Here is a 22,939-nt window from a genome sequence, read left to right as displayed (position 1 = left end):
ATGATGTAAAAATGGCATTTAAAATACATTTGATTGATAGAAAAACCTGCCCAAAACTCAATTCAATCCTCAGGTGTTAACTCTGTCTAACTTCCGGATCTATCAAATTCAACATTATTTGAATAATTTGAAGTCTATATTTTAAAGCAGGGGTTGGAACCGAAATTATTTTCCAATCGTTCCGTTCCAATCAAAACCCCTACTTCTTTCATTCCGTTCCAGTGTTCCGATCAGCATAATAACGTTCGGATCAGCATAATAAAGTTCTGAACTGGTTCGAACCCCAAAAAAGTAACAGTTCATATAGTTCCTAATTTACTACACCAATTAGCGTGGATTGAGCAGCTTGCTATGGAATGGGTAAGCTAGTTGTTTACATGTTTGATGGACAGATACTGTAAGTGTAGGTGTGAGATGCAATTTAAATTTCACGGGTGGGTAAGAGCAAGAGAGAGGGTGGACATGAGTGGGGTTGGCTTGAAGTGCTGAGCATCATGATATGATTTGAATTGGAATCTGTTTTGGAGATTAGTAGCATTATAACTTCACTGAATTACAGAATTATATACTAGACATTAAGAATATATTTTTAACAAAAAATAACATTAGTAACCGGTTCTCAAGATTTTAACATGACGGTTCTGTTCCGGAACACTAGAGATCCCTTTTATTTCCGGTTCTGTTTCCGTTCCTAAAATAATGACGTTATTTTTCGGTTTTCGATTCTGAACTGGTTCCAACCCCTGATTTAAAGGATGATCGTTTGATCATTTTGGTCTACTGATCTACTGATTTTTACTGTAAAACTATTTTACTCTCCTGCTGTGAGTGGATGTCATGAGGTTTAATCAAATTGATCTGCTTTGTAAATTATTGCATGCTCAAACCCTGATTCTCAGGGCTGCCAAATGATGATCACGTAAAGTCAATGTTGAGGTGGCTGCATCTTTAATATTGACACTGTTATAAATGATCTGCCATGTGGTGATTGATGGCAGCGTTGAAATAGTCTCCTGTTATCGCGGCATGTTTCCTTAATTATGTGACCTCCACATTTTTACTGTCAGCTTGAACGTTCCTGGCATTGCAGCTTCGCTTGAAGTCTTATCTCTCACGCCAGCAACATCAGAACATTCTAGGTTGACTTCAGAATCCACAATGTCACTGGGTGAATGCTGCAACTGTCAAGTGTTGCATTGAAGACTGGGGGCAGTTTTTTTGCTTTTGTGGAAAAGCTTTGGATCACTGTGAATCTCTGTCATTTTGATTTGTCCCATAGCTTTCATGAATCCCAATTACAAGGCTTCTGTGTTGTTTTAGAAAGCCCTGTAGTGTGTTACTGCTGGTCACGTCTCAGGGGACAATGCTGTAATTAACTACAGCCCGCAAGGCCCCACTCTACACTGTGGCCCCTGAACAATGTCACACAGCAGCTCACTGTCATCGCTATGCACAACTGCTGATGCTGGGTAGGGATGGTGGCCCCAAATGACCCAAATCTATTATCTTCAAAAATAATGATCAAGACACTGGAGTGCCCCACAAAATAAATCTTAGTTCTCAAAGAGTTGTCAAGAACTTGTTTTGCCTTTTCTCTTTGTGGATGTTCTCGTACACAGATACTTACATTTAGTTAGAACAGATAGACTTCATACTGCTCTGGTCGACCTCAGTGTGAGAGTGTGAGAGAGAGAGAGAGAGAGAGAGAGAGAGAGGCAGGGGCGTAGCTACACTTTGTCAAAGTGAGAATGGCTCCATTTAGCCTCCTCTCCCAGCCCTGTGATCACTGTGAGGAATGGTGGCCATATTGAGCTTTATCTGCTGAAAGTAATGAACTCTTTGCCAGTTAGGGGTATTAGCATCGCTCTTGTCCAACATTTCTGCCTCATTGTCCTCTCGGCTCACAGCTTTCGCAGCCAGTCATTTTGGGCAGACCTCTTAATTACGGCGCTGTATTGAGGCCTTAAGTGAGCTCTACTCGTAATGTGCAGTTTCTTACATAACTCCTTAATACCTGATTGTAAAATATGATCCTATTCATGGTTTTGCTCTAATTATATTAAGTCGTCTTTTTTACTAAACGTATTATTCACTGAACTGTATTGAGGTCACCCATAATGTGAGTGTTAATTATTCATCCTAATTGTACTGAAATAAAGCTTGGAATGGTATCAAATATTCTGACTATATAAAAAAAATATTCCGCTTCAATTATGTTGATTATATTCGATTAATAGCTGAGCTGATCCGAAAGGGAGAAGAATTGACTGCACACAGATATTTTCTTATCCTCAACTGCACATTCTTAATCAACTTAGTTTCAAAGCTGTGATTAATCAGAAGGAATATCACTGGGTGCCATATTTCTTTTTAATTAATGAAGCCAAGTTGATTAAGCACAAGACAAGCTTGAAACACTGCAATCTTTGCTTAAATAATTCACTATATAGTTTTCCATTGTGTCTCAATTCTCTCAAGGGTGCGAAAAAATGACCTTATTTAAACAAACTTCACCAAAGACAAAACTTTACTTTATGGAAGTTGTTTGGAAGTGCTAAACAAGTCCTAACTTATTTTTAGAAGTGATAAACAAGTACATTTACTAAATGAAAGGATTATGTATTTATTTCTCATTAGTATTTCTTCTGAACGCATCACACTGGTAAAAGATAAAGTTGTGGAAGTGTAATTTGATGTTATTATGTCCCACGGGACACAAACATGTCACTGGAGTCCAACAACAGCAACATTAAAGAACAGGTAAAAACAGAAATACTCAAGGATTTGTTATAAAGTGATAATAGAATCCGGAAATGGCTTGCCAATTACAAACACCCATAATGCAAACACCCAAATGTTGAGACATTTCAATCTGTCACGCTTCAGAGAAGTGTAAACCGTGATCCACCACACTCTTCCAGCATAATGTATTTCTAAGCACAACGAAAGCTCTTTAATACACTTTTGGATGAAAATAACAACTGTTTGCCTCATTAGTACAGATGAGTGAATGCACTGTCCTGTGTTCTCTATAAAATAATAAAGTACTGTACTTGAAGATGAACATAAGCAGCCAGATCAGTGTTTACCGCTTATCCTCTCGTGTCAGTGGGCTTTAGATGTCTTAAATACTGAGCCATGTTGAGTAGAAAACAAACTGCTGGTAAATCTGAAGCAATCTATCTTCTACACTGTCTCTAAGGGATAAGGATGTAAATAATGAAGGTTACCTTCCCAGTCACATGTAGGCAGGTGTGAGAGATTGTAATGAAAGAACAACCAAGGTGTCTGGTGGTGGTGCTGCTGCACCAAGGACATAGTACAAGCAGTTTGATAAAGCTAGATTATGCTAGATTGCATATTAAGTTACTGTATGATGCCTTCAGCTAGGATTAATCATGGAGGAATAAAGAAATACTGAGCAAGACAAGACAACTTGAGAATTTCTTAAATGCAGCTGCCTTGCATGCTGATAGCACGTATTCTAGCAAAATATATATTCCGACGGATTCAGTATTACAGCATTTCAGATCATATTTCCCAGGGATCGTTTCTCTCTGGTGTTTAGAGTCTCGCTAATGTGTTGCTCCTAATGTAATTTAATTTCACTAGCATTGCAGAGCACTAATGAACACTTAGAGACATTGCAATTTTAACAAGGCCCCTCTGATTCTGCCGTGATAAGTGATTGAAATGCACAGCTCCATATTGAGAGCAGCACAGCTCAGGGCACCTGGCTAAACAGCATGTGACTCAACATGAACTGCACAGGGTCTTACTTCCTTTATCATACTCTGTTATATTTATGAAGATAGGAGCGTCTTGATCTCTTGTCTTTTAAAGTATGAATAACTGAGACAGTAGTAGTGGATTTAATCCAAGCTCTGATACCTTCCTAGGTTTAGTATGGAAGTCATGGCGGTGTCTGCTATGATTAGTCCTGAACTGTTGCACCCTGTGCTCCTAATTTGGAGGAAGTGACATGAACCCTATTCAAATTTAATCTGGTTCCTTGAGAGGGAAGGCTATCATCATCAATAGCAGATGGTGGGAGACATTATCACCTCATTCCCGTTACTGACGACCCGTAGAGGTCATTCAATAAACAATAAGCTGTGCGTAGGAAGTGAATAACGCAGGAAAGGAAGACGTTGAGTAAGTCAAGCATACTCATTGTCCTCTATATCATCACTTTAAACGTGTTTTCGTAATAAGGGGGGTGGAACGTGTCGGTACTGTTTGTACTTGATGCGTTGTCATTCCCATTAATGTTCAATGGAGTGTCTCCTGAGTGGCGCAGTGGTCTAAGGCACTGCATCGCAGTGCTAACTGTGCCATTAGAGATCCTGGTTCGAATCCAGGCTCTGTCGCAGCCGGCCGCGACCGGGAGACTCATGGGCGGCGCACAATTGGCCCAGCATCGTCCAGGGTAGGGGAGGGAATGGCAGGCAGGGATGTAGCTCAGTTGATAGAGCATGGCGTTTGCAACGCCAGGGTTGTGGGTTCGATTCCCACGGGGGGCCAGTATAAAAAAATAGGTATTCACTAACTGTAAGTCGCTCTGGATAAGAGCGTCTGCTAAATGACTAAAATGTCAATGTAAATGTTTGTGAGGATGGCAGGTGTCATCTAGAGAAATAAAGATCTACCTTCACCACAAATACAGGCCTTATTGCTCTCCAGAATCACACCAGGAGAGCGTCCTTTGCAATTTCAAAAGGTAGTTTTGAAAAAATCCCCAAAAGTGTGGATTCATCTCAGAATGTAATCAGAGCAACAAACAATTGGCATTTTGTCAGGTAGTCTTTGGTAGGCAAGGATTTGAGTGAATTAACTTTTGAAATTACAATGGAGGATATCCTGCTGTCTGTTACTTTGATATGCACATTGCCTTTTTCTGCACCATATGTATTCCACTTTCTTTGCTAATTGCTTCTCAGTCACAAGCTTGATATCACAGCATGGTCACAATTCTAGTTGTTCTGGTCTGACATCCACAGCAGATGCTATTTATTCCCAACACCACACTATCTGGGAAAATCCATTGTGTCTTTTGACAACTAAAGAAATAGAGAAACCAGTAAATATAGAGATTTGCATGCAATAACCTTTAGATTTATCACGTATAATAGCACTATTGAATAGTATGAATATACAAACCTCCCCTGCCAAGTCGCGTGTATTTCCACAAATCAAACCTGAGCAATACAGATTGTCATTGCTAAAGAAAATATGGACTCTAGGAAGTCCAAGTGTGCTTGAATAGGGCCAGCCTATTGAGAGTGACTGGCAGTATATAATTACTAAGTCATAAACACTTCTGAAGTTTAGAGGAGAATATGAAGATAGAAATAGTATCAGTGTGACTAGACACTCAGTGGTAACCTGAAAAACGTCTGTCTCTTCACTGTTTAATTTTAGCAACAGGGTGTCATGTGAAAATTACATGGAAGTGTGCCAATCTTACACCCAGACACCCTTCATCATTGAAAGAAAAACTGGTGTACAGTGCCTTTACATTTAAAGAATAAAAATGTAAAAATGTTAGCTCATGTTAAAAAGTCAATAGATATTTTATTAGCATTCTACACACAGCATGAGAGCACATACAGTATTTGTAGACATATATATAGGATATGCTGTACATCAGAGATGGGTAACTTTGAAGGGGGTGGGGGCCACAAAAAATCTGAACTCATCATGAGGGGCCGCAGTGGCTCGCGGATCTGCGTACCCACATCCATACCCACACGTACAGTCAAAGCTGGCCCTAGCCTTTTGGTCCCCCCACCTTGCGAGCAAAACATTTTATCGGCCCCACCTCTTGACAGCAGAGAGAAAAAAATGTTTTTCCTTCAATTCTACAAATTTTTGCCATGGGGCGTAGAGAAAATGTTGCAGTTTTAAAGCAAGTTTGCTGCAATTCTACACATTTTGCAATGGGGCAGAGAGAAGATTTAGCAATTCTATAACTAATTTCATGCAATGTGCAGTTTTACAGCTAATTTCTTGCAATTCTACTTATTTTGCCATAGGGTGGAGAGAAATGTTTGCAGTTTTTAATATGATATCTGAGTGAGAGTGACTAACAAAATAAATGGGGGCCCCACGGTCGGTAATTTGACCATGATTACTACAAGTTCAGATAGCTGGCTAGACTAACTTACCAATCTAAAATGTTTTTGCTGACATGGGCTAATTGAGTGACTGTCAGTGAAAAGCAGAAGAGAAAAACGACTGATGCACAACCAAATTTGGAAAATTGCAACTTGTGTATTCTACTATTCTAACTCTTAACATTAAGTTGAGACCCCGACTGAGTTCTCAACAAAAATAATATTAATAATTCTTATTATTATACATTATTTGAATTGTCTCTCTCTTTCTTCTCTTGACCAAGAGTTCTTCCTGGAGCTGCTGGAGAACACGGAGAGGTCCCTGAACGAGATGTTCGTGCGGACATATGGCAAGCCTTACATGCAGAACTCAGAAGTCTTCCAGAACCTGTTTGCTGAGCTGAAGCGCTACTACACTGGAGGCAACGTGAACCTGGAGGAGATGCTCAATGACTTCTGGTCGCGGCTGCTGGAGCGCATGTTCACGATGCTCAACTCCCAGTACATAATCACAGATGACTATCTGGAGTGCATCAGCAAGTACACAGACCAGCTCAAACCCTTTGGAGACGTGCCCAGGAAGCTCAAGGCTCAGGTTACCAGGGCCTTCATTGCGGCCCGCACCTTCGTCCAGGGCCTCTCGGTTGGTCGAGAGGTGGCCAACAGGGTGTCCAAGGTAAGCCCAAGTCTCTGCCATTCATAAAAACTGCCCACATAAAAAAAACAATTTTTGCAGATATTACTGGAGTATACTGTAGTATTTACTATAATAATAAAGGGGACATCCATAGCGCTTTTCAAGGATCCAAAGTGGGGGATTTCTCTTTGAGGAAACCTACTGGACAAATACTACAAGAGAAAATTTGACATAACCTGTAAGTCGGTAGGACTGGAGTCTAAAAGGCTAGGTTCAACGCTTCTGCTATTTTCCATAACCTGTAGGGAATATAATATATGGTCTATACCAGGGCATGTAGGTTTCTCACTCATGGGTGGCACAAATTGGGATATGGTGGAGGGGAATGGGCGGGGTATAGTATTCTACAGTATACTACAGTTTTACTACAATGTAGTACAGAATTATATAGTACTGCAGTATTATATAGTAAACTATAGTATTTTTTTCCATGTGGCTATGAGGGTGTTAACCATGATTTATTTCCGTAAGTAAAATTATCTTATTCATGGCATGATTACCAGGTAAAATTTCTTATGGGACAGTCTATTGCCATGTAGTACAACATTCTATAGTAAGTGCTATTAATTAATGAAAGGTAATAATAATAATAATAATAAGCCATTTAGCAGACGCTTTTATCCAAAGCGACTTACAGTCGTGCGTGCATACATTATTTTATTTTTTTGTGTATGGGTGGTCCCGGGGATCGAACCCACTACCTTGGCGTTACAAGCGCCGTGCTCTACCAGCTGAGCTACAGAGGACCACAGGTACTACACTGCGTAGTGTATTCTACAGTATACTACAAAATTCTATAGTAAGTGCTACATGATCAAGGGATACTACAGTGTGTAGTACACAGTGCATTAGGAAAGTATTCAGAACCCTTGACTTTTTCCACATTTTTTTACGTTACAGCCTTATTCTAAAATGGATTTTAAAAAGTATAATTCACATCAATCTACACACAATACCCCATAATGACAAAGCGAAAACAGGTTTTAGAAATGTTTGCAAATGTATTACAAATAAAAAACTGAAATACCTTATTTACATAAGTATTCAGACCCTTTGCTTTGAGACTCGAAATTGAGCTCAGGTGCATCCTGTTTCCATTGATCATCCTTGAGATGTTTCTACAACTTAATTGGAGTCCACCTGTGGTAAATTCAATTGATTGGACATGATTTAGAAAGGCACACACCTGTCTATATAAGGTCCCACAGTTGTCAGAGCAAAAACCAAGCCATGAGGTCGAAGGAATTGTCTGTAGAGCTCCGAGATAGGATTGTGTCAAGGCACAGATCTGGGGGAAGGGTACCAAAACATTTCTGCAGCATTGAAGGTCCCCAAGAACACAGTGGCCTCCATCATTCTTAAATGGAAGAAGTTTGGAACCACCAAGACTTCCTAGAGCTGGCCGCCTGGCCAAACTGGGCAATTGGGGGAGAAGGGCCTTGGTCAGGGAGGTGACCAAGAACCCTATGGTCACTCTGACAGAGCTCTAGAGTTCCTCTGTGGAAATGGGAGAACCTTCCAGAAGACCAACCATCTCTGTAGCACTCCACCAATCAGGCCTTTATGGTAGTGGCCAGAAGGAAGCTACTCCTCAGTAAAAGGCACATGACAGCCCGCTTGAAGTTTGCCAAAAGTCACCTAAAGATTCTCAGACCATGAGAAACAAGATTCTCTGGTCTGATGAAACCTAGATTGAACTCTTTGAATGTCAAGCGTCACGTCTGGAGGAAATCTGGCACCATCCCTACGGTGAAGCATGGTGGTGGCAGCATCATGCTGTGGGGATGTTTTTCAGCGGCAGGGACTGGGAGACTAGTCAGGCTTGAGGGAAAAATTAACGGAGTAAAGTACAGAGAGATCCTTGATGAAAACCTGCTCCAGAGCGCTCAGGACCTCAGACTGGGGCGAAGGTTCACCTTCCAACAGGACAACAATCCTAAGCACACAGCCAAGACAACACAGGAGTGGCTTCGGGACAAGTCTCTGAATGTCCTTGAGTGGCCCAGTCAGAACCCGGACTTGAACCCGATCGAACATCTCTGGAGAGACCTGAAAATAGCTGTGCTACGATGCTCCCCATTCAACCTGACAGATCTTGAGAGGATCTGCAGAGAAGAATGGGAGAAACTCCCCAAATACAGGTGTGCCAAGCTTGTAGCGTCATACCCAAGAAGACTCAAGACTGTAATCGCTGTCAAAGGTGCTTCAACAAAGTACTGAGTAAAGGGTCTGAATACATTTGCAAAACGTTCTAAAAACCAGTTTTTGCTTTGTCATCATCGGGTATTGTGTATAGCTTGAGAATGGCAAAAAATTATTTAATCAATTTTAGAATAAGGCTGTAACGTAACAAAATGTGGAAAAAGTCTGAATACTTTCCGAATGCACTGTACTGAGTGTATCAAACATTAGGAACACCTTCCTAATATTGAGTTGCACCTCCCCATTTTTGCCCTCAGAACAGCCTCAATTTGTTGGGGCATGTACTCTGCAATGTGTAATTTATTTCAGAAAATAACATTTGGTTAGTTTTTTTTCTCTCACAGGTGACCAGTAACATTTTCTCTTTCTCTTTTCTTGCCTTAGGCGGATAGTAAATGGGCCAAGCCAATGAAATATGACTGAAGTATTTCACGTAGAACAAAATGTGAAATGTTCAGTGAATCTAGTAGAATTCATGGCTAAAATAAGCAGAACTTCATTTCATTATTTTAAACTAAAGGAAAAGGGGAAAGGTGCTGTACCTATAGAGATTGATTGATCGTAGAAGGTCATGGCATGGTTGTCATACACATAAAATATCATGATATCAAAATACATAATACCATAATATCAAAATCTGTTATATATATATATATATATATATATATATATATATATACATACGGTACCAGTCAAAAGTTTGGACACACCTACTCATTCCAGGGTTTTTCTTTATTTTTTACTATTTTCTACATTGTAGAATAATAGTGAAGACATCAAAACTATGAAATAACACATATGGAATCATGTAGTAACCAAAAAAGTGTAAAACAAATCAAAATATATTTTATATTTGAGATTATTCAAATAGCCACCCTTTGCCTTGATGACAGCTTTGCACACTCTTGGCATTGTCTTAACCAGCTTCATGAGGTAGTCACCTGGAATGCATTTCAATTAACAGATGTGCCTTCTTAAAAGTTAATTTGTGGAATTTCTTTCCTTCTTAATGCGTTTGAGCCATTCAGTTGTGTTGTGACAAGGTAGTGGGGGTATACAGAAGATAGCCCTATTTGGTAAAAGAACCAAGTCCATATTATGGCAAGAACAGCTCAAATAAGCAAAGAGAAACAACAGTTTCGAGCGATGGACATTAGACCGGTGGAAAGTTGTCATTTGGTCTGGAGTCCAAATTTGAGATTTTTATTTCCAACCGCCGTGGCTTTGTGAGATGCGGTGTGGGTGAACAGATGATCTCCGCATGTGTATTTCCCACCGTAAACCATGGAGGAGGAGGTGGTATGGTGTGGGGGTGCTTTGCTAGTGACACTGTCTGTGATTTATTTAGAATTCAAGGCACACTTAACCAGCATGGCTACCACAGCATTCTACAGCGATACACCATCCCATCTCATTTGGACTTAGTGGGACTATAATTTGTTTTTCAACAGGACAATGACCCAACACACCTCCCGGCTGTGTAAGAGCTATTTTACCAAGAAGGAGAGTGATGGAGTGCTGCATCAGATGACCTGGCCTCCACAATCCCCCGACCTCAACCCAATTGAGATGGTTTGGGATGAGTCGGACCGCAGAGTGAAGGAAAAGCAGCCAACAAGTGCTCAGCATATGTGGGAACTCCTTCAAGACTGTTGGAAAAGCATTCCAGGTGAAGCTGGTTGAGAGAATGCCAAGATTGTGCAAAGCTCTCATGAAGGCAAAGGGTGGCTATTTGAAGAATCTCAAATATAAAATATATTTTGATTTGTTTAACACTTTTTGGGTTACTACATGATTCCATATGTGTTATTTAATAGTTTTGATGTCTTCACTATTATTCTACAATGTAGAAAATAGTAAAAATAAAGAAAAACCCTTGAATGAATAGGTGTGTCCAAACTTTTGACTGGTACTGTACATTTATATAATATATCAAAATATCAGTACAGTAGCCAAGAAAATGTTACCAACACATTTCCAGACTAAACCCGGGGTTAAATAGTATCAGATTAAACATTACAGCATTGAAGATAATTTTCAGAGGCTTTTATCTATGCATACCTGTCTGCACATCAATCATACACTTGGTGTACAAAACAAATAAAAAATATCAGTACAGTAGCCAAGAAAATGATACCAACACATTTCCAGACTGAACCCGGGGTTAAATGGGATCAGATTAAACATTAATACTTTTATCAGAGGCTTTTATCCATGCATACCTGCCTGCACATCGAACATACACTTGGTATACAAAACATTAAGAACACCTTCCTAATATTGAGTTGCATCTCCCCCCTTTTGCCCTCAGAAGGGTCTTAATTCGTCGGGACATGGACTCTACAAGGTGTTGAAAGCATTCCACAGGGATGCTGGCCCATGTTGACTCCAATGGAAACTGTTGAGCGTGAAAAACCCAGCACCGTTGCAGTTCTTGACACACTCAAACCGGTGCGCTTGGCACCTACTAACATACCCTGTTCAAAGGCAAAATATTTTGTCTTGCCCATTCACCCTCTGAATGGCACATATACACAATCCATGTGTCAATTGTCTCAAGTCCTTCATTAACCAGTATCCTCCTTCATCTACACTGATTGAAGTGGATTTAACCAGTGACATCAATAAGGGATCATAGCTTTCACCTGGATTCACCTGGTCAGTATGTCATGGAAAGAGAAGGTGTTCCTAATGTTTTGTACACTCAGTGTAGTATTCTACAGTATACTACAAAATTCTATAGTAAGCACTATACGATCGAGGGATACTACATTGTGGAGTATAGTATATACAATATACTACAAAATTCTATAGTAAGTACTACAAATGTTTGATGGAAAATGTAGTGTGGATAATAGTATTCTACAATATACTACAGTTTATTACAAAATACTAGAATTCTATAGTAAGTACTGTAGTATTCTTTAGTAAACTGTAGTATTTTTTATGAGTTTAGTTTTTTTTTAGCTTTTGCCTAATTTGCTGCTATTGTGCAGCAGTGAGAATGCTAATTCTGATAAGGAATACACCACTTCCCATTGCAAAGGGGAATTTTCCCCTGAAACCTTTGACCCAATTGTATAATGTAAAATGAAAGTCATAGATTTATATCAAAACTTTTCCCAGAATTGAACAATGGACTGATTGTGTTGGATCCATCATTATCACATATAAATATTATATTCCAAAACCTGAGATCATAAAACTGAGCAATTTGTTGGTGTTGGAGTTGGTGTTGGAATGGATTTACTGGTAGGGAAAGAAGTAGGCTTTTAACAGAATATTACAGTGTATCCAACACATTCTTGAACAAGCTGAAGGTGTTCTTTTTTACTTTCTGGGTGAGGTTTTCTTCTCTCACGGAAGATCCCCTACAGTATAATATTACTGACTTACCGCTGACTTACCACCAGCACCACCTCTTTGTATGGGCCTATGGGCTTTTGGGTTGAGGCTCAGGGCTGCCCACTCAAGTACTCTATAATGACTACTGATGGGGCCTCCCATTGTTCACAAGGAATTCTCAAGCATGGGAAGAGTATCTGTCTCCAAACAAAGAGGAAATATTATTTGCTATGGATGTTTGTATCTCCATCTTCCGATATTTGTTAAGTCTGTTTACCGTCCCCATTAATCTTGCTGTAAGTATTATGTTTGATGTGATGTAATCTTAATGCAGCTAGCTGTTGCTGCAGTATATCATTGCCTTGGGGGTGTGTGTAGTTTCGATCCTGTGCAAAGGAAGATTAAAGGCATAGCAAGAGATGTATGCTTGGTATTAGCTCCACTCAATAACAACAACAACTGTTTTCTAGATCTTGTTTTCAGTTAATATCAACATTAGAACACTGGCCAGACCTATAGATAAAATGTGCTTCCCCAGCTTTGGTGGTCACAAGCAATTTCTCGGAATTGCATGCGTTTGTTACTGTTATTGTTGTTAGTAATTCTGTGTAAACTGTTCTGCGAAGCCTGGACATCAAGGCTAGAAAACAGTTAATATCCTGGTTGGAAATGTAGTCCTTTTGCAACTGTTGCTGGTCAATTGATTTATGTTAATCATAATTAATGATAAATAGGGTGTGCGTCATGGGGATTTTAGCGCAGATATAGTATGATACGGTCAAAAGCACAAGGAAACCCAACGTGATTGGGCTGCCTGCGGAGAATCAGATGTATAACCCATGAACATCCAACAAACTCAACCTTTCCACTGCAGGCCATTCATTACCAGCGAGCATGATGAACTCTGTGAACCACAATCATGTGTGATCACGTCATGCACCTCCAGACCATATCAGTTCCCCATTTCCAGCCAGGGCTGCCTGGTGAAACCCTCTTTATGAGCAAACCCTGAGGATGAGTTGTTAGCATCTGTGGTATTGACACCCATCCTGGGTTCCCTGGCAGCTGCCATGTCCCCACCTCACCTCTGACATTACCCAGGGACCTGAGACACAGGTCATGTGGCGGGGGCCAAGGCTCTTTGATCCACGGGGCCTCTACTCATCAGGAGAGATTGGGTGTAAGCATAATAGAATAAGACACCCCAGAGGAGGTGTCCGGGCAGCCGGCTACTGTGACATGTGACATCTATGCCGAGTGCTGCTAGGGGACTTTATTGAGTTAAAGGGGCTGGTGTAGTACATCACATCACAGCAGTTCACAGCTTTTGACTAAGACACTAAGCTTTTGACTGGAGGCACTGCCTGAGTAACTGGAGACACACTTTTATATATCGCCTGACAGTTTTCTTTACCCATGATCAATCAGAGTTTGGCATTCAATTACACTTATTACAGCATAAATACCAGCGTGGGCTTGGTGTTTACTCATTTTTCTAAACCTCCGATATGAAAAGATATGCCCAAGGATATATCAAGACTCAAGGTTCCAAAATGTTCTCAAAGTATCAAAGACTGCATTCTCATTATGGGTATTTCTATTATTCAGTGTTGCAAAGCAGTGACGTGGCTATTGATTGATTCTAATAATAGGATGCGCTTTGATGAGCCTGTATCAGTAGAATAATACCTGCTCTGCAAATGGTGTAATGCGCTCAAAGAAGTCAGCAGTCCAGGGAGAGATAGGGAAGAGTCGAGCAGACATTATGGCAACATACTAAGTGCTGGTCTGCACCAAAGCCATTTGTGGGGAAGAGTAGCATTTGTCAGGTGTCAGTTCTGCAAATTGAAAAAGGGGGAAGCAACTCTATACTATATCTTACTGTATGGAAATGCACATGAAGGATACTTCCAGTGGAGTATTTCTAAATAAATTGGATTTCAGGTTCAAATGACCCTGGTGAGATCTTAGAATCTGAAAAATAGCATCCATATGCAACTGCAGAACAAAGCAATCTGAAATGTCATACATATTGAAGGCACATATAGACATCACAGGTAGCAGAGAATCAAAATAAACGATTACCCCCTTGATATCTTCAACTCGCAGCTCCCACACCTGTGAGTTCCTGTGGATGTCAGTGGGTACATGACATTGTTTGAGTGATCAGCATCAGGCTGTTGTGATAAGTCAAGCCAATGACGGAGGAAGCTAGCAGTAGATGTTTGAGGTGTATCAGTCAGTCAGCATGTGTGTTTGTTTGATCCTAGTCTTCAAGCCTGACTCTGTGGAGGCTGTTGATGCCTCCGCCTCTTCTTCCCCTCAGCAGATCCTCACTGGTGGGTTGAGAGAGACAGGGGTCCAATCACATCAAACATGAAGACAGCTCAGAAACCACTCAAAACATAGACTTCCAGCCGAGCTGCGGCTCTTCTCTCACCTCACTCATGCAGTGTCTGGGTACTTTGGGAAGTTTAGACTAGTACATCTGCTCACACATCTTACAAGATATTTTGGGCGTTGTGTAAAATGATACTTCTTTCAGAATGTATTTTCAATTCAGAACAGAGACTGGGTGTTTTCTTTATTATTTTACAGATGTTGAGATTAACCTGACGAAATAGGAATGTGTGATTTTATCTACACTATATATACAAAGGTATGTGGACACCCCTTCAAATTAGTGGATTCAGCTATTTTAGCCACACCCGTTGCTGACAGGTGTATAAAATAGAGAACACAGCCATGCAATCTCCATAGACAAACATTGGCAGTAGAATGGCCTTACTGAAGACTTTCAACGTGGCACCGTCATAGGATGCAACCTTTCCAACAAGTCAGTTCGTAAAATTCCTGCCCTGCTAGAGCTGCCCCGGTCAACTGTAAGTGCTGTTATTGTGACGTGGAAATATCTACGAGCAACAACGGCTCAGCCGCGAAGTGGTAGGCCACACAAGCTCACAGAACGGGACCACCGAGTGCTGAAGTGCGTAGCGCGTAAAAATAATCTGTCCTCGGTTGCAACACTCACTACTGAGTTCCAAACTGCCTCTGGAAGCAACGTCAGCACAAGAACTGTTCATCAGGAGCTTCATGAAATGGGTTTCAATGGCAGAGCAGCCGCACACAAGCCTAAGATCACCATGTGCAATGCCAAGCGTCAGCTGGAGTGGTGTAAAGCTCACCGCCATTGGACTTTGGAGCAGTGGAAACGCATTCTCTGGAGTGATGAATCACGCTTCATCATCTGGCAGTCTGACGGACAAATCAGGGTTTGGCGGATGCCAGGAGAACGCTATCTGCCCGAATGCATAGTGCCAACTGTAAAGTTTGGTGGAGGAGGAATAAAGGTCTGGGTCTGTTTTCAATGGTTCGGGCTAGGCCCCTTAGATCCAGTGAAGGGGAAATCTTAACACTACAGCAGACAATTACATTCTAGACGATTCTGTGCTTCCAACTTTGTGGCAACCATTTGGGGAAGGCCCTTTCCTGTTTCAGCATGATAATGCCCCTGTGCACAAAGCGAGGTCCATACAGAAATGGTTTATTGAGATCGGTGTGGAAGAACTTGACTGGCCTGCACAGAGCCCTGACCTCAACCCCATCGAACAGATTTGGGATGAATTGGAACACCGACTGCGGGCCTAATCACCCAACATCAGTGCCCGATCTCACTAATGCTCTTGTGGCTGAATGGAAGCAAGTCCCTGCAGCAATGTTCCAACATCTAGTGGAAAGCCTTCCCAGAAGAGTGGAGGCTGTTATAGCAGCAAAGGGGGGACCAACTCCATATTAATGCCCATGATTTTGGAATGAGATATTCGACAAGCAGGTGTCCACATACTTTTGGTCATGTATTGTATTTTGGCCAGAGTAACAAGAAGCTCAGACACTACTGCATAAAATGCATAAAACATGTAGGGATCCACTTACAAACACACACACACACGAAAGCAAACTGATGCACTGACAGAAATGGTGGTTAGGGAATTGCTTTTTCACATAGGCTTGAGATGCAGTAACAAGGTTAAGGAATTATTATTAAGGGCCTGTCTGTATTAGTGTTTGTTGGATAGATAAAGCCATTAGCCATTACCCGGGAGCCTTGACTTCAAACTAAAATCTGTTGATATTTGCATTATTGACCCAAAAAAATATGGTGCTGTATTGTTCACATATTTTCAATTTCACCAGGTACAACTGTTGTTCATGTCGTCCCTATTTATGTATGCTGAGCTTCTGTTGAGCGCCATAGATGTAAGGACAGTGGAGCAGCCGGCTTGTCTTTTTGCATTTTAAACAGTGTCTTAAGCCTGACATTCTCGAACTTCATTTGACCTCATGAGAATTGTGTTGTAGTGCTGTATTGAAAATAGAAAGCACAGTAGTATGCTCCTACTGTTCTCCTGTTCACTCACTGTGCTGTGATCCTGGTAAAGGGCCCGCAATCTGGACAGAAATGTTGCCTGGGATGAATTATACTGGTTTATGTAGAACATAGTTTTACTTCTTGTTATCTGTTAGCTTTCTTAGCCCGCTAATATCTTATTATTCATCCAAGACAGGAACTTACAGTTTGCTGTACCCTATGTGTAAAACACCCTTGTATATCGTATCTGTTATTTAGCTGATCTTTGTTCTGATGCTATATCCACCCACTAGGTGAGCAGCACCCCAGCATGTATCCGAGCACTGACCAAGATGATGTACTGCCAATACTGCCAAGCCATGCCCTCTGTGAAGCCCTGTAACAACTACTGTCTGAACGTGATGAAGGGCTGTCTCGCCAACCAGGCCGATCTGGACCCAGAGTGGAACCAGTACATCGGTAAGACCCTCCTTTTGCCTTTGTCTGACTGAGATTTGGACTTCTCTGACTTTAGTTTGTACAAAAAATGCATGCTGTGTTGAATTGTTGGTCGGTGTTTTCATTTTATGGTAAAATATAATTCATGTTTTATATGTCTGTGTTTGGGCCCATGGACACAACTTGGGCACTGTGATAAGAAGGTGCATTTTCATTTTACTGTTTGAATCTTTATTTTTTCTTTGACAATTTATACTGGATGAAAACGCCATAATTCATTGGCTGGTGGGCTCATGTTGTGTTGAATGGGGACTTAAGTGGGATAGTAGCACACTGTGGGAAATGCTGAGCTTTGTGAAAAGCTCGTTTAGCTCGGGGAGATTACAAACATGAATATAACATGGCAGTTATTTATTTAATAGAATGCCTAATTCAGTTTGGAGCCTTCATTTAGATATGTCAGGACTGCTGAAGTGAACTAAAGCAGAGCAGGCTAGCTGTGAGCTGCACTTTAGAGACACATGACAAGCATGCTGCTGTCAGAAACAAGCAGCTGAAATGGGGCCACAGCTCTCTGGATAGTTGTTCATTGTCAGAACAGCAGAGGCCCAATGTAAAGTACAGCGCATTGAGGTGTTGGTGGAGCAGTGTGACGTCTGTCAGATTAATATTCAATGATAGCATCAGGTTGACTATTAGAGTCTTGTATCCCAGGGCTAAATGTCGAGCTGATGGTGTGTGTTTACTGTATATGTACTGTATGATTCCCTATTACAGAGCTTGGCCACTTCAAAGGCTCTCTACTGTAGACTACATCAGTCACTACAGTAAAGGTCCAGCAGGACAAGATTTATAAGATTTATCTAACATTATTACGTTTTATGTCCTTCTATTTGATAATTGGGTGGTCTACCTGAAATACTCTGTTTTTTTCTAGGTTTGCATTTTTCATACTTTAAATTGGAGGATTGTTCCAGGTGTGTAGATTAAATGTCAGTTCATATCTTTTGGCTCTCTGACATTTCATATTCATTATAGGCTGAAAGATTTTCAATTAGCTCAAGGTCCAACCACATAGAGATATCGATTGGGCTTTCACAGCCTACAATAGTGATTGTGTGTCTGCCAGATGTCCCCTGTGCTTCTCACTGTTCTTTAAGTAGTTGAGAAGAGGATAGACCCCGTGAAAATGAACTGCGACCTCTAATAACATGCTATTTTCTTTCACATGTGCCAGATGATCATAAATAGGCTTTGCTTTGCAGCATAGGGCATTGGCGGTTTCTGCCGTGATGGTGAAATCCATTGAGTTTGCATACAAGCTCACAAACTAATATAGGATTATCATACTCTTGAACATGTCTTTTCATCCACATATAGGGCTACATTGTAGTAATATACTTTAACTCACATTAAAACCTTTAAATATTCCAGTTGCTGTGAATAGAAAGGGAGAAGCTGGTGACTGCAGGGCTTTAGAGTGAAATAGAACACAAAAGCCTAGGAGACTGACATGGAACTGGCACCAGAGCTTAAGTAAAGATATTCATCTTGATTCCAGTGGCATCTATCCAGCCCAACAGCATATGTCTGCTCCACTGACCAGAGAAGACGAGATACCGGAAAGGTGAAAAGCTAATTCAACCAAGGAGTGAGAAATCCTTAACAGCTGGAAGCTGAGCTCACGATAGCAATGATTTTTCCCTCAGCACCTCCTCACTGCTAGAGCTCCACCAGCAGACAATAACACTCTCTGACATAGTGCATTGGAACTTCTGACAAAAGTTGGACAAAAAGGCAGCCGTTCACATTACCCTCGGCCTAACCTTCATTTATCCTCAATGTGAATGTGTGGGGGGCAGAGGAGGGACTCTGGTGGCACTGCCAAAAGCAGGCCAAAACAGATGTTCATTCAGTGCAGCTGTGCTTCTGCTTCCATTCATTCAGTCTAGCTAGCGAAAAATGGAATGCTCCAAAACATCCATCTCTTCTTATAATAGCTGTGTGCCAATGTGGGGCTTCCGTTTATGCACAGTCGAAGACAGGGGGGGAAAATATGAGAGGCTGTATAAAGCTCACATTATATTGGTGTGTCTGAATGTTCTTGTTCCTCTCTGAAAGGACTTCAATATGTTATTTATGAAAATAGAGTTGAATCTTGGCACTGTGTACTGCGAGTGATGGAACTATTAGTATGTGCCACTACAAATCAGTTGAGTTCTGTGTGTTTTTGCATATTTTATTGTACATATAGCTATTATGTAGCTCATAGCCAGCCCCCACTGCCAACCCAACCCAAATGATAGACCATTGCAGGAACTTGCTTTCAGTAATTTATTTCTGAAAATAAATGTTGGTTTGTTTTATTTTATTTCTCTCTCAGGTAGCAAGTCTAGCAAGTTTGCACTTTTTTAAAAAAATTTTAATGTTGCCTTAGGCGGGAAGCAAATGGGCCAAGCGAATGAAATATGACTGAGGTATTTCATGTAGAACAAATGTGAAATGTTCAGTGAATCTAGCAGAATTCATGGCTAAAATAAGCAGAACTTCATTTCATTATTTCAAACTAAAGGAAAAGGGCTGAATTACAGGAGTGGAAAGGTGCTGTACCTATAGAGATTGATTTATCGTAGAAGGTCATCGCACGTTTGTTATACACGTAAAATATCATGATATCAAAAATATATGTCATAATTTCAAAATATCAGTACAGTAGCCAAGAAAATGTTAATAACTCATTTCCAGATTAAACCCGGGGTTAAATGGTATCAGATTAAACATTACAGCATTGAAGATCATTTTCAGAGGCTTTTATCAATGTATAGCTGCCTGCACATCAAACATGTACCTACTGCTGTTTTAACATGAATCAGACAGTAGAAATGACCCATGTTTAAATATGCAAATCTGTCATCTGAATTCAAGCAAAATGGTTAAAGGTTTTGTTTTCCCTCCTCAAGTATTCATGTAATTAAAATAGAAGGAATAAATCATGGATTATATTTGTTCTCTAATCCATTTGTTCCCATTGGAACCATTTGTTCTGACCTCTTGCTATTTTGCATGAAAAAACAACACAAATGGCTCAGTCTATGAATTATGGAAACAGGTGGCAGACATCATCCTTTATTCAACCTGCATTCTGCATTCATCCCTGCAATATAATTATGGCATGCATGTGAATCAGATCACTCCAGGGTTTGTTTGGTTTTACAAAATGTATGTTAATATTATATACAAGTAATAGAAAAGCAGTAGATGAATGTCATGTGAAGTAAGATTAGATGAGAAGTCAGATGTTTTTTGATGGGATGAATCATCTGAAGCGTTGGGTAGGCTAACTGATGAACATCTGTCAGTTCACACCTGAACACTCCTCACTGAACATACAGTATGCTGGATTAACCAACTCCTCCAGGGTTTTGAATTACATGACGCATTAGGCTTGAAATATGCATTGAATCTCAGTTTGTATAATGGCTTGTTATATTTACATGTCTTTGAGGTGCCTTTGAAGTGTTTTCATATAGGGAATCGTCCTTTTTATTGAATCATGTTTTAAAATGTCATATTTATGTATTTGGCTGTCCTAGAGAATTGATGTCTCGATCAGCCTATGGCGTTTGAACATTCGTCACATGCTGTGGTGATGAATGTGGCCCTCTCTAGTTTACACCCCACGTGTCATTATAATTTTTTGTGTTGACAGGTGGTTGACACCGATGATAGAAAGTGATTTTCCTTCCTGCTCGACTACCGCAATGCACACAAGACTGGGCCTACCCATTTGCTAATACTCTGGGACAAACCAAAGGTGTATTATACGATGGTGTCACAGCTTTCTCTTCTATTATTTGGCTTCATTGTGACACTGACTAGTATCGTTCTCTCTGGAGGCCGTATGTCACCACAGTGTAAGTGATCTGCATTGATTTTATTTGCTCATTTCTTTTTAATTGTGTGATTTGTTTCACTGGGGTAACTGGAGACAGTCACAACCTCACAATTCATGAAAATTCTACCCAACAACATTTCCTGTCCTTTGTGAAAATTTCCTCATGAATAAAATATAGAAGAGGTGGGAAAAAATACTCCCAGCAACACACCACTAGAGGACTGCCCGTGGCCAAAATATTTCCTCTTCTGCAAGGGCACCGCACTAAAGGGAATGGAAATAGTGATCATATTGTTAATTAATTGTGTGTCCTTATGTGTGTCCTTATGTTTAAACATGGACCTAATAAATTCCCACTTATGCCTCAACACCAAAGCAGCTAATGAAGTCAGTCTGTAGGGACCTAACGCAACAGGGTTTTATTAAGCTATATCAGCCTCTCTCTCTCATAGACATGAATCTAGGTGTGCACCAGTGACTTGCATGGTGTGCTGCTTATTATTTGTGATTATCATGCTTTTCTGTCTCCCCAAATAACCTTGAGTCACTTATACTTTGAGATGGAACTGTCTGAATGAAATACAAAAGCGACATTTCATACTCTGCCTTGGATCTGCAGTACTAATGGATAATTATGATGGAAGTAATTGGCTTTGTATCAGGCAGACAGACATTTTATGACTAAATAAGTGCGTTTGAAAAGACTAATTTAAAAAATGTAGCGTCCCTGTCTGGATTCTCTTTGGTGATAGTCTGCACAGCTTAGAGAGAGAGAGAGAGAGAGAGAGAGAGAGAGAGAGAGAGAGAGAGAGAGAGAGAGAGAGAGAGAGAGAGAGAGAGAGAGAGAGAGAGAGAGAGAGAGAGAGAGAGAGAGAGGAGAGAGAGAGAGAGAGAGAGAGAGAGAGAGAGAGAGAGAGAGAGAGAGAGAGAGAGAGAGAGAGAGAGAGAGAGAGAGAGAGAGAGAGAGAGAGAGAGAGAGAGAGAGAGAAGAGAGAGAGAGAGAGAGAGAGAGAAGAGAGAGAGAGAGAGAGAGAGAGAGAGAGAGAGAGAGAGAGAGAGAGAGAGAGAGAGAGAGAGAGAGAGAGAGAGAGAGAGAGAGAGAGAGAGAGAGAGAGAGAGAGAGAGAGAGAGAGAGAGATGTGTCTGCAGCAGTATACCCAGGCCAGGTGCCATGAGGTCTCATTTTAGAGCTGTGATTTAGACCGCATCATGTAGGTGTAGAGACTCTTACCACCCACTGCTGAGGAAACACAACAATTCATTTAATATCAACATTAATTTTCATATCTCATCTGACAGTCAACATCAGTTTCCTTGCCCTGAAATTGTATTGCATCCCTTTGTGATGCGATGTAGCAACGAAACCCACCTAAAGTATAAAACCATCTATTCAGACCTTATTCTGTTCCATTAGATTGTTTTAGTTTTATTCTCTCGCTATAGCTAAGTCAGTGAGGCCTGAATTTCCCCTCCTGGTGATGCATGCAGACCTCTGAGCAGGGGCGATTTAGCATGGTCTCCCAGTGCTATTTCACCCCACCACTGGAATGGATAAATGTGTTTATAATGGTTGTTTGCTCTCGGACTAATCTTTGTGGCCGCTTCCACCACACAGGGACACAGGGTTAAGCAAATACAAATAAGTAATCTTATATCCTTTGTGATATGTGACCACAGTTGATAGAATCCTGGAATCCATTAATGTCCCTAGCTGTGGGGAAAGGTGAGGGTTGGATAGTCAAAGCTGTTAGAAGAAATTGCTTCTTTAATGAGCCCTGCCTTGCTAGAACACAAACCCAAACACATTAAGAATACATTCCTGATGTACTGTAGGTAGAGCCTGTGAAATAATGTCTTTACCTAATCTGTCGCCAGAT

At 40.7% G+C, this 22,939-nt stretch overlaps 1 protein-coding gene and 1 non-coding gene across 2 annotated transcripts in view; one reads left to right on the top strand and one right to left on the bottom strand.

The window, feature by feature from the left end:
• Positions 1-22,939, top strand: part of LOC121536737 (glypican-6-like) — a 104,458-nt gene that overhangs the window by 44,673 nt on the left and 36,846 nt on the right. Inside the window, exons 3-4 of the mRNA XM_041844226.2 lie at positions 6,401-6,792; positions 17,023-17,188. Of these exons, the coding sequence (XP_041700160.1) occupies positions 6,401-6,792; positions 17,023-17,188 (558 nt within the window). The remainder of the gene's footprint in view (positions 1-6,400; positions 6,793-17,022; positions 17,189-22,939) is intronic.
• On the bottom strand, positions 6,929-6,982 carry LOC121537130. The gene has a single exon (XR_005994987.1). It is a non-coding gene; the product is annotated as a U7 small nuclear RNA (small nuclear RNA).

This window comes from Coregonus clupeaformis, chromosome 23, assembly GCF_020615455.1.
Source record: "Coregonus clupeaformis isolate EN_2021a chromosome 23, ASM2061545v1, whole genome shotgun sequence".
NCBI lineage: Eukaryota > Metazoa > Chordata > Actinopteri > Salmoniformes > Salmonidae > Coregonus > Coregonus clupeaformis.
This window is presented reverse-complemented; position numbering and strand designations above follow the sequence as displayed.